At 41.4% G+C, this 17,051-nt stretch overlaps 1 protein-coding gene across 3 annotated transcripts in view; it reads left to right on the top strand.

Annotated features, from left to right (window-relative positions):
• Positions 1–17,051, top strand: part of TBP (TATA-box binding protein) — a 187,926-nt gene that overhangs the window by 113,204 nt on the left and 57,671 nt on the right. For all 3 annotated transcript variants that reach the window (XM_069235022.1, XM_069235023.1, XM_069235024.1), the window contains exons 4-5: positions 7,146–7,233; positions 9,630–9,721. In XM_069235022.1, coding sequence (XP_069091123.1) covers positions 7,146–7,233; positions 9,630–9,721 — 180 coding nt within the window. The remainder of the gene's footprint in view (positions 1–7,145; positions 7,234–9,629; positions 9,722–17,051) is intronic.

A 17,051-nucleotide genomic window follows, 5' to 3' on the forward strand; every position in this document is an offset into this window, starting at 1 on the left:
AGGGTGGTGGGCCTGACAATGACATTTCAACGGCCAGTGGCCTGCCCTCACACAAAGGACTTATAATCCCCACAAGACTGGGCTGAAAGGGGAACTTGTGCACTTCAAATCCACTCTTTGAAGTCTCCCCCACTTCAAAGGCATTTTGAAGTAAATAAACTGGGTCTGTGACCCCACCAAAGCAGACCCTTCTAGACCTACACCTGCACCCTGTTAGATGAGCTGCCTGACTGCCCAAAGGACTCATCTGGACTGCCTTGCTGGAAAGGACTGCTGGCCTTTTCTTGCCCTGCTGGCCTTTTCTTGCCCTGCTGGCCTTTTCTTGCCCTGCTGGCCTTTTCTTGCCCTGCTGGCCTTTTCTTGCCCTGCTGGCCTTTTCTTGCCCTGCTGGCCTTTTCTTGCCCTGCTGGCCTTTTCTTGCCCTGCTGGCCTTTTCTTGCCCTGCTGGCCTTTTCTTGGCCTGCTGGCCTTTTCTTGGCCTGCTGGCCTTTTCTTGCCCTGCTGGCCTTTTCTTGCCCTGCTGGCCTTTTCTTGGCCTGCTGGCCTTTTCTTGCCCTGCTGGCCTTTTCTTGGCCTGCTGGCCTTTTCTTGCCCTGCTGGCCTTTTCTTGCCCTGCTGGCCTTTGACATTGCTGGAAGGACTCTGGCTTCTCCAAAAGTGCTCTGCAACAGCTTGGATTGATTGATCTTGCCTCCTGTTTCTGAAGTCTGAGGGCCACCAAAGACTTCACCTCTTCCTGAAACTCCTTGTGCATCGAAAATCAACGCATAGCCTGCAGAAATCGAGGCAAAGCCTGCATTGTGGCTGAGAAATCGCTGCACAGCCAACCAGAACGACACAGCACCAGCTTCCCAACTGGAAATATGATGCAGTGCTTACCTTGCGATGAAAAATTCAATGCATCGCATACCGGATCTATCGAACGCCTGCTCCTTTTTCCAGCACATCAAGGATTTTCAGTGCATCGTCCCTGGACGTCAAAATATCCCTGCATCCCAGTGAGGCACCCAGACTGCATGCTGAAAAAAAATGAAAATCCCTTGTAGCGTGGAAAGAAACTATGCATCGTCTGTGCCACATCAGAAAATCTGACACAACACTTTTTTTCCACGCATCTCCTCCTATGCGGTCTCCTGTGCGTCGTTCATTGTTATGCATCCCAGGTACTGTGTGTAACAAAGAGACAACTGTTTATTTTTAAGGATTGAAACTCTTTTAAACCTTTTAAAAGTGATATTTCAACCTGCGCTTTTTGAATCTTTGTCGTTTTGACCTTATTTTATTCACATAAATATCCTCTATTATTTTTTTTTTTACATAGATTGTGGCCATGTGGCAGAAATGCATCTTGGGGTATAAAACGCACAGGGCTAGTATATGAATGTTGCAGAGGCCACGGCTGGAGGGTGGACTTTTGCTACCAGATTTTCAAGTATACTTCCTAGCAGCATTCATGTTCCGATGAGCTTCAGTGCTGGGGTGTGGACCATGGGGGCTAGGACAGGTGTTTCCACGATATGTTTGGGGGAGGGGGGTGCAGGGGAACATCACTACATATACTGGCAATATCGACACGGTCTACTTCAAGAAGACTCTATTTAAGACACTCAGGGGTTTTTGATTCTGTCTGGGCCTTCCTGAAAATACATATTCGGGGGATTACATTATTCACTCTATATTCCTACTTGGGTTATAATCCCATTTTTCCTCCACAAATCCACAAAAGCTTTGACTGCTGGCAGACATCACACCTATGTGCACAGGGCTCTTTTTATGAGGGAAACTGTTTTCTCTCCTTCAAGACCTTTTCCCAGTGTTATTCTCTTCCATGCTCAGGTTTTGTAAAAAAATGTTTTATTTTTTTTACCACCTACAATTCTGGCACTTCATCAGGGGTCTGCTGGTCTCGGATGTTGACTGTTCTGTCAATGCCTTCCTTGAATACTTGTGGAGTGGTCCATCAAAGAAGGGCATCAGTTGCGTTTATAAAATGATTTTGGCCACCGAGGTTTCACAATAGCTGGATACCTTTCAGACTATGATAAGTGAAGTTGACACCTGTAGGTCTTTGTCATCCCTGATGAAATTAGATGCACAGTTGTCTTCTCACATACAGTTTTGAATGTCTCTCTGGTTAAAACTAACGGGTTCAAATTTATAAATGATTTCTACTACAGTCCATATCGTTTATCTATTATGAATCTGAGGCAGAAATTGAAGTGTTTCTGATGTTTTGGGTACCTGGCACACTCAGTCCATATTTTCGTCACCGGTCTGTCTATCTCATATTATTGGGAGACAGTTTTCAGGAAGCTGAATCTACTTTGCCCGAAAACTCTGAGGATGAATTCTAAAATAATTGTACTGGGTCACTCTCCTTTTATACCTGGCTATTTAAGTGGTATCTATTTTTTTGCTATTGCTGTAGCACGACTGATTCTGGCTCACCACTGGTTAATGGCTCAGGCTCCTAATCCTTTGTTTTGGTGGTATGAATTTATCAACACTGGCCTCTTCGAGGGCTGTTTATAGATAATGACAAGTGGCGTGCTTGGCTCAGGAAAGTCTGGGAGCCGTATTGGAGAAGTCTCTTGCAAATACAGTCTGGTCATGACTGCCCATCTGCTTAGTCTAAATCATCCTGGTTTCTTTCCTCTTCAGTCCCGCTCTGCCTTCGGCATCCTCCGCACGGTCCTGGAGTTGTTCAACTTGTTTGCGCAGTTGTATCAACATTGAGTCGTGTTCTGCTTGCGCCGGTAATAAGGTGGCCAGTGCTTGCTCTGTCATTTTGTCTATGTGATGTATTCAGCTACACCCTCATGATTGTCATTTTTCTTTCAATCTTTGCATTATTACGGATTTGTATTATCATTTATGAACTCAATGATTAATTTTAAAAATAGGAGAAAAAAAAGAAAATACCTTGTTTTTTTCCTTCGTTTAGTACCCTGGGGCCTCTGAAAAAGGATTGATCACATCTATGATATACGGGATTGCTTCATCAGCCTCCTCTGTGATAAAATAACATTATCTGTGTATTCAGCTGCTTTATGTGGGACAGTTGAGAAGGAGATCCCCTTTATCACCGCTGGATCTTATTAAGACAAGGAGAGGCTCAGTGGTTAATAAGAAAAGGAGAGGAGGCAGTGGGCACCCTTGTATATTGTGCTTTTTTATTTTAAATGATTTTGATGGGCAACTGTTAATTCCAACAGAAGATTCTGGACTTGGGTATAAGGTCGCAGACAGTTTGATAAATCTTTCCTCAAAGTAGAAATGTGAAAATCCTGAAGAGACTCTATTGAAGGCCTTTTCTCAAGAATGGTTGGATAGCTTAACGTGTTCTATTATAGGGTTGGATATGCGATTAATGAGAGTGTTATTGAAAAATAATTAAGGAAGAAATTGTGAATGTGTGAGAAGGTGTAATCGCAGCCTGTCAAGTAGTGAATACACCAGACATCTTTAAGAAGGTGCTCTTTACAAAGACTGATTAATTGTGCATGGTATCTGTTAGATCAAAATCTTACAGTGGAGATTGTATCAAGATCCGCATCCATTTAGGTAGGAAATAGTTTTGTTAAAAGATAACTAAAACTTGGGTTAATCGTTTATTGGGGCATAAATATTTACCATATAAAATTCAATATAGGTTTTTTTTTGCCAGTTATTAGCCTTCACCCAGCTTTATCTTTTTGGTTGGAGATCATGCTAATATGGGTTTCTTTTAGAAATTAAAGTTATAACCCCATTTTTCTTTTGCTGAGTGGGAGAGCTTGTACAATCAGTGATCCAATTATGATTGCATTTTAATGCCTCTCTGGAGCAAGTCCTTGTTTCTCATAAGACAATCATGTCACTTTTGAGCTCGTGACAATATTCAATTCTTTCTTTCTTTTTTGCAGGATGGTTTAAACCCTTAGTATTTAAATGTATACCTTTTATGTTCATGCTCCTACTGGAGAACGAGTCAAGCTGTTATGTGTAATGTGTTACGTTACCTCCATTCATGATTGGAATGAAGTGTGATGAATGCAGAATCCACCTACCTATATGGGATTTCATCCAGATCCAGAGACAGGAGAATGGGAAGTGAGAGAAGGGAAGTGAGGCAGAGAACAGTAAACATAGGGAGAACCAACATAAACCATCCCAACAACCCTGAGGAGCAACATAACTCCCTTTCCCACCCCATCTATCTAGAGAGGAGAACATAAGCACCATTAGCTGGGCTCCAAAACCAACTTAACAGTTTAATGGGTAAAGAATTACAGGAGAACTATATAGGAGTTTAAGTAACTTATTAACCTAGCCAAACATTGATAGGGAAAGGAGCCAAAATTATATTGGAAACAGCATGCACGGATTATATTTAACATTAAGGATAATTCTGTGAAGTGTGTTTGAAATCTGTGAGGTTAACAGAAGTTTGAAGCTATTTGGTAATAAAATCGACTTAGACTAACGAACAGCAAGATTAAGCATAACATACCCAACTTATTTCGGAACCATAGAGTTCGAGATCGAATGGACTAGTTTACTACTTTAATAATTGGTGAATCTCGCAAGTATGTTGGGGTCTAAAAGCTTTAGCAGACCACTCCCACTGAATAATAATTGACACAAAACTACCCACCAGTCAATAATTAGACTTTTCTTACAAACTTTGATCTTAGTACAGTTAGAAGCAGAGGAGTGCATTGAAAATGTACATACTACGGTGCATCAGAAACCAATAACTTAGTGAATAAGAATTGGAAAGATGAACAGAGTGGCATGAAGAGAGTAGTTGTGTAGACACAATCCCAAAATGTATGGTTCATTTCTGTGTGGCTAATGCTAGTGAGGAAAGTCTGAAGTTTCTCTGTCTCATTGAATATAATTTCATTATCATTGACAGTGAGTTTGGAATGCAATGGACTGCAAAATATTTGAATAGCAAGTTCACAAAGTTTGTTCCTGAGCAGTAGTAACCCCTTCCTTATTATAAACATGTCTTCGAAGCACTGTTAGTTTTTGCCTCTACCCAATATATGAGCTGGACCCTTTTCATGTAATTGAGAATTTCGTCTGTGAATTTATATCCCAAGGATTTCAATATCAGGTCTCTAGGGTGTTTCATTGTTTTGAGATGCATCTGAAGGTTTTCCTGAGGAGATTTTGTGCTCCTTTTTGTCTTAAGGTTTGTGTGAAGGAGAGACGCAGGCCCCACGGAATCCTCGATTCTAAGAATTCTGTGCAAGAGTTAAGCTGATCTTCTGAACCCTCTAGGAGACCAAAGATCCTTAAGTTTTATCTGTAGTTATGGTCTTAATACTCCATTATTTATTTATACAAGGTTTACATTTCTGCAAATCGAGACTTTGAGTTTAGGTTTTCTCATCTTCAAGCATGAGGGTTCTTGATTTGGCCTCAGATTCTTCTGTCTAGCTCTTTAAAATGTTTCCGCCTGCATTGGACACCTTCATAATGTCCGTATTAGTCTTTGTTGAGGCTGGTCATGTACTAAAGAAAGTCTTTCTAAAATGAGTCATGATGGCAGAATGGTAAGGTTTTTACTTTATTGGGAAGTTTGGAATCAGAGGCTTCGGTATGGTTCTTTTCTGGCCAGCTTTAATGTCTTTAGCTTCTTTTGTATTTCCTTTTTAGACTGCCAAAATCTAAGGATTGTTTCAGATCCCTTGTCTAGATATGAAATGAAATGTCTACATGGCAGACAAAAACACTTCAGAATGTACATTGAGTGATTCAAGGAAGTAGGTCTTAGATGCCATGTAGGACTTGGGGCCATATGTACAAACGCATTTACCCATAGACACAGAATGGGCAAAACTGCTTGCTACATCTGGCCCTTAGTGCTGTAGGTTGTCTTCTGTAGTTGGTGCATCTTCCCAAGAAATTTGTCCTGAGGCGAGCATGGGACTGATAAAATTAGCAACATGGCAAAGACCATTTACGACAAAGAACATGGAGGCTAGAGAAATGAGGGACAAACCTATGCCTGCTAGTCTCTAAAGGGATTTGATAACCATGGCCATATTGTGGATCACCTGGTGCATTCGAGATAGTCAAATATTAACTTTAACCAAGTCTTGCTATGCAAGTTAAAGATTCAATGGCATTGTTTTGTCAGAGTAGCGTGGAATTCTAAACAGAGTAAATGACCCAGCATGGGGTTTATTGGGTACTGTAAAACCAAGTTGGGAGAGTAGAACTCTATGAAGAGCAGTGGATCATCAAATCAGGACATTGCTTCTTCATAGGAAAACACAGTGGGGGGCTGGTGGCGGAGTGGGGCATAAGATGGTAAGCAAAACCTTTTTGGTGCCATTGATCATGCATAACAGGAACTGTACAGTCCTTCTGCCAGGTCTTTGGGACGGGATCTGGTGTTCGCCGCCATTTTGTGTGTCTCCCTGTGTATCTGACATTCAGAATATGTTAGGAGCTCTCCTTTAAGGCAGGCAAGGCTGCGAGTTGCCAGAAACTGAAGGTGCTCTAGTGATCCAGAGAGCCTCTTTGGATTCATGTGATCTGGCCTTGTTGAGTTTACGAACTGGGCTGTCCGAACTGCCTGGTGGCAGCAATTTTCCACTGTACAAGGCTTGAAACACTGTGAAAGCTCACTGGACGTAGGTTGAAACGATGGGTCAAACTGCCATTCCAGCAAAATTCCTGCTTCAACCCCAGTTATATGTTGCATATATTTAATGTACATGCACAATGGCACATTTTTCAGTTTTTGGGAAAAATAGTGCATTGTGGATTTCAGTGGAGGGTAAGAAAGTGCACACAAGAAACCACAACGACACAAGCCGCAAACTGATTGTTATAGGGAAGGGATATACATTGATAGGTAGAGATGAATGGAGTCGTGATAGGAATGTGTGAGCTACAAAATACCCTTTTGATCCCACTACTGGCTTATTAGGAGCTACGGAATGGCAGTCTACTGAATGGAATTGTTAGCATGATACTAGATTTATTTTGTGTTGCGTGTTGATTAGTAGCAACCCTGTATTTTATCCTTTTTTTCAAAGCAAGTTTTTAAAATTACTGTCTGCATAGGTTACTGAGGAATTTTAGGTAGTATATTTTTTACTGTATGGTGATCTTGATATTGATTTCCTTAAATTATTTTCTAGGAACATAGTGTCCACAGTTAATCTTGGCTGTAAATTGGACCTGAAAACCATTGCACTTCGTGCTCGAAATGCAGAATACAATCCCAAGGTAAGATTTATTTATTTGGGGGGGGGGGGGAGAGAAACAGGTGGTCAGCTGCAATAGGCATTGATGGAGGTTGAATAATCATATGGTTAAAATATAAAGAGTATTCGTTTGTGAGAACTGGAGACAAGCATACATTGGGGATCCATTAAATTAAAAAATAAGAATAACTGAATGAAGTGTGAATCGCGCTATTTAGTTCACAATTATAAGTTACTTAAGTTTGCTTTGTCTCGATAAAACATTTGAATGGAAAAGTTATTTAGAACAGTCTATGCACCCAAGGACATTTCAAATAAATTTATGAATGAACATTATTTACGATTTTATCCAAGTATCCTGGCTCTGTGAGGCAGATGCAGGAAGCTAGATCAATTCTCTAAACAAGAGGGTTAGAGCTGAAAAGGCAAACTTTTGAAGCCCTTCCAAAAAAGCAAAATGGTTGGGGCTGGGTTTCAAAAAGCAAGATGATGAAGTCTGTTTTTTGCCCATTAGGTAAGAAAGAGTGTCCTCTTAGTCTAGTGCCTCCTAGTGTGTGGTCTGGCAAAAATAATCTGACCAAGCTGGAATTGAGGGAGCAAAAAAATTACTAGAGATGAAAGGATTTATGTTGGATGGAGCTTGTGACTGACACCTAGAAGCTTAAACAAAATGTAAGGTAATGTAGCCACTGTGAGATGGCACAAAATGTGTACTTTGTGAGGAAGCCCAAAAACGGGTGAAGCTGCAGTGTTCCGGATCGCTTGAATATAAAATCTACATTTTAATGTCATAATTGATGAAGATGGGATTTCTTTCTTCTAAGTTCTCGTGACCATAAGAGAGGACAACATAGGTTTTTCAAACTGGAGTTCATCAAGGGAATGCAGTGAGGCGCCTCCATACGGAACTGGTAAAACACAGAGTAGAAGGAAAATAAAGCAACTTCTTGTTCTCATTGCTCAGAAAGTCTGTGTATTACAGGGCACTTTTTCTCCGCCGAAACCCCATCAAGCAATTGAGCAGGATAAGATGAGACATTGTCGAGAAATGGAGGACCAGTGCTGCTGGTCCATCAGCATCAATAATGGCAGTGTTAATCCAATAAGGCTATCAGCACAGACCCCACCCTTTAGGTGGGGCTGAATAAAATCTTACTGGGTTGAAAATGAATTGTCTTCCAGGTTGATCGAAGACTTTGACAGATTCAGGGATCCTGTGTGTCCAAGGGAGAAAAGGCAATTAATGGATATGGCTAAAGGATCAGCATTAAGTTTGTTTAAAAGAAAAGAGACTAGGCTTTTGGTACAAGAGTAATGACTAGTCAGATTACAAATCTCTGTAAGAAAGACTATAGCAGTATTTGGTGGGTCACTGGAGAAGTCTTCTAAGATTGAACTTAGCTTGCCAAAAATAATATCTTGTGATAAGTAAAATTAGGTAAGAAGCAAATGATGGCATAGTACGATTCTTAACAAAATAAGTGAATAAATTCAGTCTCCGCCGGCTTACATTTAAGTTTGAGCTGTTGTAGGTCAGTGTTAACCTAGTCTGCTTGGGCCAGGTTCTCACTTCAATTAACGTGATGCAATGGGCAGCAGAATTAAATGCACAGTTAATCCCGTTTATGTCGGAGGTTGTGCTGGGATCAGAATACAAACGATTTTATTGAATACAGGTAAAGGAAATATTTTCCAAGAATAATTTGGCCCAACGTCTTTAAAGTGAACTGTGCGAAGATGGCAAATTGGGAATTGCTATGTAAAAATAATGTCCATAAATCCTGGCCTCGTCTGAAAATGGTGGACAGGGACTCTTAAATGGTCAACAACTTATTGAGACTGGTTTAGATATGATCCAGTATGTGACTCGCAAAGAGAATGTTTAGTGACCAGCTTTATCAGTATGTGTGAAGCTGATGCAGCTAGTTAAGTAGATGAATCAGAGTACCGTATTTCTCCACCTATTGAGGAAAAAAGTAAGACAAGTGCAAACCACAAAACCAGCAAATACGGGGATAGACTACAAAGGTGATCTTGTTATTTGCACGCTAACCTGTACAAACCTTATCTAAACTTAACAAAGATAAAAAAAACTTTTCTTTCCTTACAACCAAACACCATCAAATAAACTCAGTTGATTGATGGCACACGTTTATCTGTGCAAAAGACACCAATTGACCAATTTGACAGTGCACTACAAAATCTTACTTTGCAGTAAGCACTGTGCGAATGCCAGTAATATAAATTGACTTATGGATGTGGTCGGCTGAATGTTTCTCATTGCAAGTGGATTTCCCCAGCTTTGTTTACTTCATTATTGGAGGTACATGTTCTTAGTAATGTGCATTGCTGAATTGATCATCATTGATTGCAAGGTGTTTACTGGCCTTTTTTTATTTTTTATTTCTTTGCTTTCAGCGTTTTGCTGCTGTAATTATGCGAATAAGAGAACCACGAACTACTGCACTTATATTCAGTTCTGGGAAAATGGTTTGCACAGGTGCTAAAAGGTATGTCAATGCAAAAAGGTATTATTGCTTATTATTATACCCCTTTGTATTAGCAATTTCATTGTCCAGGGCTGTAGATTACAATAGGTTTGTAGGATTTTGATATTTTGTGGCTTCTGCCACCAGCACTACCTTCTTATGTTTATCGAATTACTAGCCTCCTTTTGCAGTGTATAGGCCTTGCTAACAGTTCCTTTTGTTTTTTTTCTGTCAATGACCTTGTACTATCGACAAATTCCCTATTCGAGCACCAGCATCACAAAGCAACATTTTCATTGACTAAAATGATGGGTAGCTGCCGCATTGAACCATCCTCTCTTCTGTAACCAGAAAACTGCCCTTTTCCTTTCAGCGACCACCAAAAGGTGTCCCTTCATTGGCTATGACTTTGACAATGCATACCTCATTGTTGCAGTGACTAACCCTATAATTCAGAACTCCTTGACAGTGAACAAGCTTGATGTCTACACCCTCGTTGTCAACATGCCAGTAGAAGAAACTTATGTCCTATATCCTTCCATGAGTCTTCCTAAAGACTGCTCCAGATACCATTGATAAGGATGATCTCTTGATAGAAGAAAGAGTGCAGTAGAACTGCACCAAATAAGTGTTGGTTTTTGAATAAGGAGAGTAGTGGATTTTCATAGAAAATGGGTTCTACGTCATCTTCCAAATAAAACTGCTGACGGTAGCGCCACCACTGTCTCTTCTAACCTACCCTATAGTGAGTCACTCCACCTACTGAATCACCTCAAGTATCTCCTACTACAGCAGCACCATATTTTAGCTGGATCAATGCCAAAAACCTAGCTTTGACTTCTTATCAAACATTTAAATTGAATACTGATTTGATTTATAATTAGAACATGGATTACGGTTTTGATGGGGCATCTTTCTGCCCCTTCAGCAGGGGTTTCTTCGAATTGGGGAGGGTGGAACCTGAAAATGTGAGGGGAGGGTGCAGAGAAACAGCAGGACGTTGACTGGATACCAGATTTGTATGTGATGTAGGATTTCAATAGTTTTGTTTCAGACCTTATTGAGGATAACTGTAACTAAGTTTGGACTACATTTGGAACAAATTAAAGAGGCATGAATGTGTTATCCCATCCTTCTGTTTATTTTCTCAAAAAAATACAAATAAAAAAATGTTTACTTCAAATGGCTGCAGTAGAAGTAAAGGTATTACCTTTGTCTTCCCTCAAGTATTCAATTATGAAAGCCAGTGCTTTCAGGTATGCGGTACCTGAACTTCTTTAATTTGAAAGGGAGCAATATAGTCACTTCTCAGTAGCAAACAAGTGCTCTGGGATAATCAGTATCTGCACTGATAATTCCATTCAAAACTCTATTGAAAACGGTATTTCTGCTCTGTAGGATCTTCATCAATAGTCTCAAATTGTTGAATGATTCTGCACTGCTGCATGGACCGGAATTACTTTAACATAGATATTTCACATAGCATGGGGTACCAATGACCAATTTACCCTAAGTTGAATTGCCCTCTTTAACTAAATAAGACTGGATTTTATTTTCTGGAATTAAGAAACACCTTTATTATAGTAGCCTTTTAAAACTGCTCTTCAGCATCATAGATGTAAGAGAGGGCTAAAATGTCAAGGATGTAAGAACTGGTACAGCTTGATAAACCTATATTGTAAACCGAAGAAAGAGCCATATCCACTTACGAGTTACAGGAGATTCTTCTACCCAGAATGAACTGTATTGGCAATTTACCTTACGCAGTGAGTTCTTTTTTTCGATCTCTGAGTTTTTCTATTTTTTTTTTCCCTCAAAATAATATTTATATTTTTTTTGAGATATTACTTAGCTTCTACTCAATGTTTTATACATCTCCCTTACAAGTGGTTGTACCACTATATTTGGACCATGTTTCCTCACTGAATGCCTTCTCTGTTTAAGAGGTGTCCTTCTGGTGGGAGAAAGGAACCCGTTACAGGTCTTCACAAGGTCAGGGTGGTATGCTTTCCTCCATCCCATACTATAAAAGACTGCAGTATTTGCCAAAAAACTCTCAAAGACCGAGAGGGCATCTGGTTTTGAGGGATGCTTCAGAACATGAAGACAGAGGAAGAAAGGGAAAACGAGGAAAAGGCTGGATGAAATAGCCTCCCAGGTATTTCCTCCTAAGAAGGCGCGCTTTGGCAAGGACTCCCAAGAGAAAAGGCAAGGAGTTTATTGTCCATGTCCTCGTTCTTGACATCATTCGATGTTGACGTCTAGACTATTAGCATCGAGACCCCCAGTCCCTACATGCTCGCCTTCATCAGTTAGTAAAATCTTCTCACCATTGTCATAAAGGCAAGGGTAATTGATCTCCAGAGCTTACCACATAGTTGATGTTAAAGACACCAGTATTGGAGGTACAAAGATAGTCCTCTACTTTGCAATAATGCTGCCAAACTCCTTTCCCTTAGGGATCCCAAAGTCAAACCTTGTTTAAGTTGAGAAACTACAATTCAACATCAATTAAGCCATAATCGCTGTCAAGACAACACCCCCTTCAACATTCAAACCCCATTAAACAGAGTCTCCTGAATCTCCTGAGATTCCAGTGGGTCCACCACAGTCCGTTCTTAGCTCTTTCATTCTCTATCACCAGATATCTAGGTTTCAAGGTTTCCCTCTCCGATGGTGTTCTTTTAACTTCCACACATTCCTCAACAGCACTCGTGTACCAGGATTGCCAAATTCACCACTACTGAGGAACTCTACTTTCATGCCACCATGTTTATCCTGAGACCCTATTTTCTCTCAAGGCTTTCAGGCCTATCATATCTTTTGAGGATCTCTTACAAGAAACTCTTCGTCTTCTACAATGGTCTCCTATGAGGATGGTCTCCAAGAACATCTCGATGTCTCTATGTCTACTTTAGCTCCAGTCTCCTTCACCTACAAGGAAACCTAGACACACTCCAGAAAGAAAACAAGCTAACACTTCAACATAAAATAGATATGATTGTTGTTGGATATGGATGGTTCGGACGCTTCATATATTCCAACCTCGCCAGCAGCTTCTCCAACTCATGTCTCCCCTCTCAAAAAAAAAAATAGACACCTTTTATAATAAAGTATTCTGCAGCCAGGACACCATCGGATTGCAGACTAAGAAGTGTAACAAAAGGAAAAAAAAACAAGACAACAGGGCTTTTCAACCTTTGAAAACTGGATCTGTAACAAAGTCCCCGTATCAGTTAGGTCTGCTTGAACACTGCTTCAGTTTAGGAAAGACCTGAAAACCCACCTCTTTGAAGAACACTCCATAAAAATGCGTTAACCACCTGCAACCCAGCTTTGCTGCTGTTTGGCTATGATTTCACTAAAGAAATAACCTATATGCACATACATACATTCCTGTAGAAATTTGACACCAGCAAGACCTCTACACCCAGGTTATAAAAAAAATAATACGTGAAGGTTTACGTCAAGATCTAGACTTTTGAAAACCTGATCTTAACCATGCATCCGCTCCAGAGACTGTTGTACCCCCAGAAAAGTCAGAGGTAGGACTTAGCTGATAATGTGTGTGACACAGCTGCAATTTATTTAAAAATGCTCATGCCAGTGCACTTTAGGGAAGATACCAGAGAGATTATGGACTCTATGAAGTCCCTTGTTGATGACTTGCCCAACTATAAGCGACCGTAGTATGTGGAACAACTGAACGAGAGCTCACAGATATGTCAGTCATCAGTTGTGCCACTGACTGAACCTATCTAGCCTAAACTGCTTACTGCATTGATGTGGCTTTTAGAGCATCATCCTGGTTTTGCATTACATCTTTAAAGTTGGAAGAATAGCTAAAGTCGACAAATATTACATTTACAGACTAATACCTGCTCAGTCAGCATCTGGATGACAAAATGCTGAAGATGAAAACGCAAGAAAGAAAACCCGCATGCAGTGGCCTGAAAGAGAAGAACGAGTTCTTTAAGCAGCAATTCCAGGGAAAGACAAGTTTGCCTACAAAGGGTCCTGTCCCCTTGCTGGGCTTGCGAACATTCCAGCACTGTCATCAGCTAGAAGAGTGGTCTACCCTCACTAAGAGAAAGTGGGTGCGCTGTATTGTATTTCATAGATATTTTCTTCATTTAAAGGTGATTTCACCTTCTCCGCCCACAAAACCATAATTGAAACACCAACTGTGAATTCTAATAGAAGAAACATCTGCTCCATTACTGAATAACAAACTATGGAAATGGTTCCACATAATCAAAAAGGTCAGGGCATATATTCAAGATACTTTCTAGCAAAATAGACAAGTCCAGCACCAGACTTCATACCAATTGCTGGCTTAGGACTACTAAACAAGTTTAACAAAAAAGGAAAATTTAGACTTTTAGATTGTGAATTATTTCTTGTAAATGCCAAAATAATTGGATGGGCTCATTAAGCCTCCAAGACTCCTGCTGTCACATCCCAATAACCCCACATCACAGGATGTTCTTGAGGTTTGTAGCACAGAACCAGCATTACCTAAACACAATCCTCCCCTCATGGATGTAGTCAGTATCATAGATATTTTCAAAAATAATAAAGCCTTACTTAGGACAAGGAATATACATTCATCTCTATGTGGACAACTGGCTTTTCAAGGCAAATGAATAAAGAAAGGTGAAATAAAACCTTAAATGAAATTGCAGTCTGTAATACAACCAAGGATTTCACATAAACTACCAGAAGTCAAGCCTGGAACTAGTCCAAATATTTAAATACCTGAGCACAAAGATAGACACTGTAAAAGAATGAGTGTATCCTTTGGAGATAAGAATGTTATCGATTCGGAAGAAGTGCAACATTCGGAGGAATTTACTTTGATCAACTGCAGGAGAGCACGTTGCTCCTGTTTTTGATGACATCTTGTACCTTAATTGTCCCAAATGCAACGTTACAGACGAGTCCACCCCAACAATGTCTGCAGGATCAAATGCGCCGAAATATGAAGAAAGCTCCTAATGAGTGCTAGATGACAAAGTGCTCTACAACATCTTCAAAAAGTGGAGTACACTTTCTATAGACCACATTGCAAATGCTTGAAATGGCAATCGCTGAAGCTTCACAACTGGGCAACCAGAATGTCTGTCAAAAGGCAATGCCATTTTGATAATTTAGGGCCAGATGTAGTAAAGGGTTTTACCCATTCTGTGTCTATGGGAAAATTCGTTGGTACATATGGCCCTTAGACACAAGATTTTCTGTATGCTTTCCTTCCTTGACCACTGATTCACTGGATTGGCAATCCAGAAATTGCGAAGATCTCCAAGGAAAATGATAATAGCTTTGGAATGGTCATGTCAGTTTTGGAATACAAACCTTCTCCAAATGTGCATCAAACCACACAGGAAGCTTCCACTTGGGCCCAATCTATTGTATAGACTTCTGGGCCAAGCTCTTTACCTGAACCTAACTGTGTTGAGTTTAGTGGCATAGCTCCTGGTGTCAGTCAGAACGATCATCTAAAATTGTCCTCTGCCTGTATGGCAATTTTAAGAAAAGCAAAACTTACTTCCACCAGCCTGTGTTAAACCATAAAGTGTAAACGCTTTTTCATATGGTGTCTGAATAATAGAGAAAATCCAATTACTTGTCAAGAAGACATTTCACTGTCTTATTTGCTTAATGTGGTAAAGTTCAAGTTACAATTTTCTTCATTTAGCTGTCATTCCAGCTTACAGAATGTTTCATAATTAGATCTTTTGCTGCAGGATTCCTGTGATCGGAAGGTGGCAGCAGTGTTCTAGGTCTGCTCCCATGACCCTACAGGTATTTCCTGTCATCCTGCCCATCAGCAACTTATACCGACTCCCCCGTTCTCTCCTTGTTGAAGGGGAACATGTGGCGTTCAGTGTTTTGTGCACTGAGTGGGGACGCACAGGACCAGTGTTGCAGCGATTTCTGCGAGGAGAGAAACGAGAGGGCGGCCACCCTTACACCTGGAGCCGAAGGTGCAGCGTAGGTCCTACGAGAGAAGGCACATCAGTGAGTGAGGTCTGTGCTGCGTCGCCTAGTACCGACAGTCCCTTTTGACATTGAGACCCCTCTCGGGGAATTGGGCAGCCCTCTGCTTCAGGCCTGAGAAGAGGCGTGCCACATTTGAAGCACTGTGGGTTGCTTAAATCTACAACAAACCTCCTGTCTCACAGTGGCTGTGCGCTGAGGTATGTGTGGCGACCACAAATCCATGCAGCTGTGTTTCCCTTTACCTGCAACTATTGAGAGCCTACATTGCCCTCAGGAGTCCCTCTCCTCCTGCCCTGCCCTGCTATGCTCGGTGACCCTTGCCTTTCTGGCTGGAGATGAGGGGAGCTGGGGGGAAAAAGGGAAGGATCCTCTGCTCCCTTGATATATAGGGGGGTGCTTCCTTGAGGACTGCAAGAGGGGCCTAGCTTTGGCCTGTTCCTGGCTAGGGCAGAGTAAGAAAATGTGCGGATGATATGGCGCATACGCGCCCAACCCCCCATTTTTTTCTTTCTTTTTTTACACTTTTTGACCTACCTCGTGACTGGCAATCTAGTTGAGTGCCCTAGGACCGGACTCAGCCAGTCCTGCACCCCCATAATTGGGCTACATTGGAAACCCGGAAGGGTGGCTGTCACAAATAGAAAATGCCTTTCTATGACTATCTAGCGGCATTGGCTGCTCGTGCTGCCCAAAAAGGGCAAGCGGACCAGTGGTGGCTTGATAGTACTTTCTTGACCCAGTTGCTTGGTTCATGCCTGGAGGAGGGGTGAGACGAGACCCCACTGCAGACACCGTTGCAACCCAAATGGCCCAGTACACCACACATACCGCTGGGGCCCAAGGGAACACTAAGGTGCCTCTCCCCACAAGTACCCTCTCCCACTATACAGACCTGCTGTCATCCTCCAGGCCATTTAAGAATCTAGAGAAGCAGTGGAAACCAAGGTAGATGAAGTTCGCATGGCTGTCTTCCCATTGCATGAAGACCTCCATAATGTGGCTGGCAGGGTGAAGGAGGCCAAATCGAGCTTCTCTACGGTGGAGGGTGAGGTGACAACCCTTAAACTTCAAGTCTCAAAGCTGTTCTCCATGACGGCGCCATTGGAATAGAGGGCTGAAGACTCAGAAAATCGATCCTGTGGAAATAACCTTCACTTCATTGGATTTTCAGAGGGAGTTGAGACTTCTGGCGCTGACTGTCTGCTGGAGAAACAGCTTTGTTCCTTTCGCTCATCTGAAACTGTTTAGCTGCTTCATGGTTGACACACTTGGTTCCTGGCCAGACGACTGCCCCCGGACTTTCTCCTTGCCCTTTTATAGTCCGCATCCTTAACCACTGGGACTGGGA

The sequence above is a fragment of the Pleurodeles waltl genome, chromosome 5 (assembly GCF_031143425.1).
Source record: "Pleurodeles waltl isolate 20211129_DDA chromosome 5, aPleWal1.hap1.20221129, whole genome shotgun sequence".
Lineage (NCBI taxonomy): Eukaryota > Metazoa > Chordata > Amphibia > Caudata > Salamandridae > Pleurodeles > Pleurodeles waltl.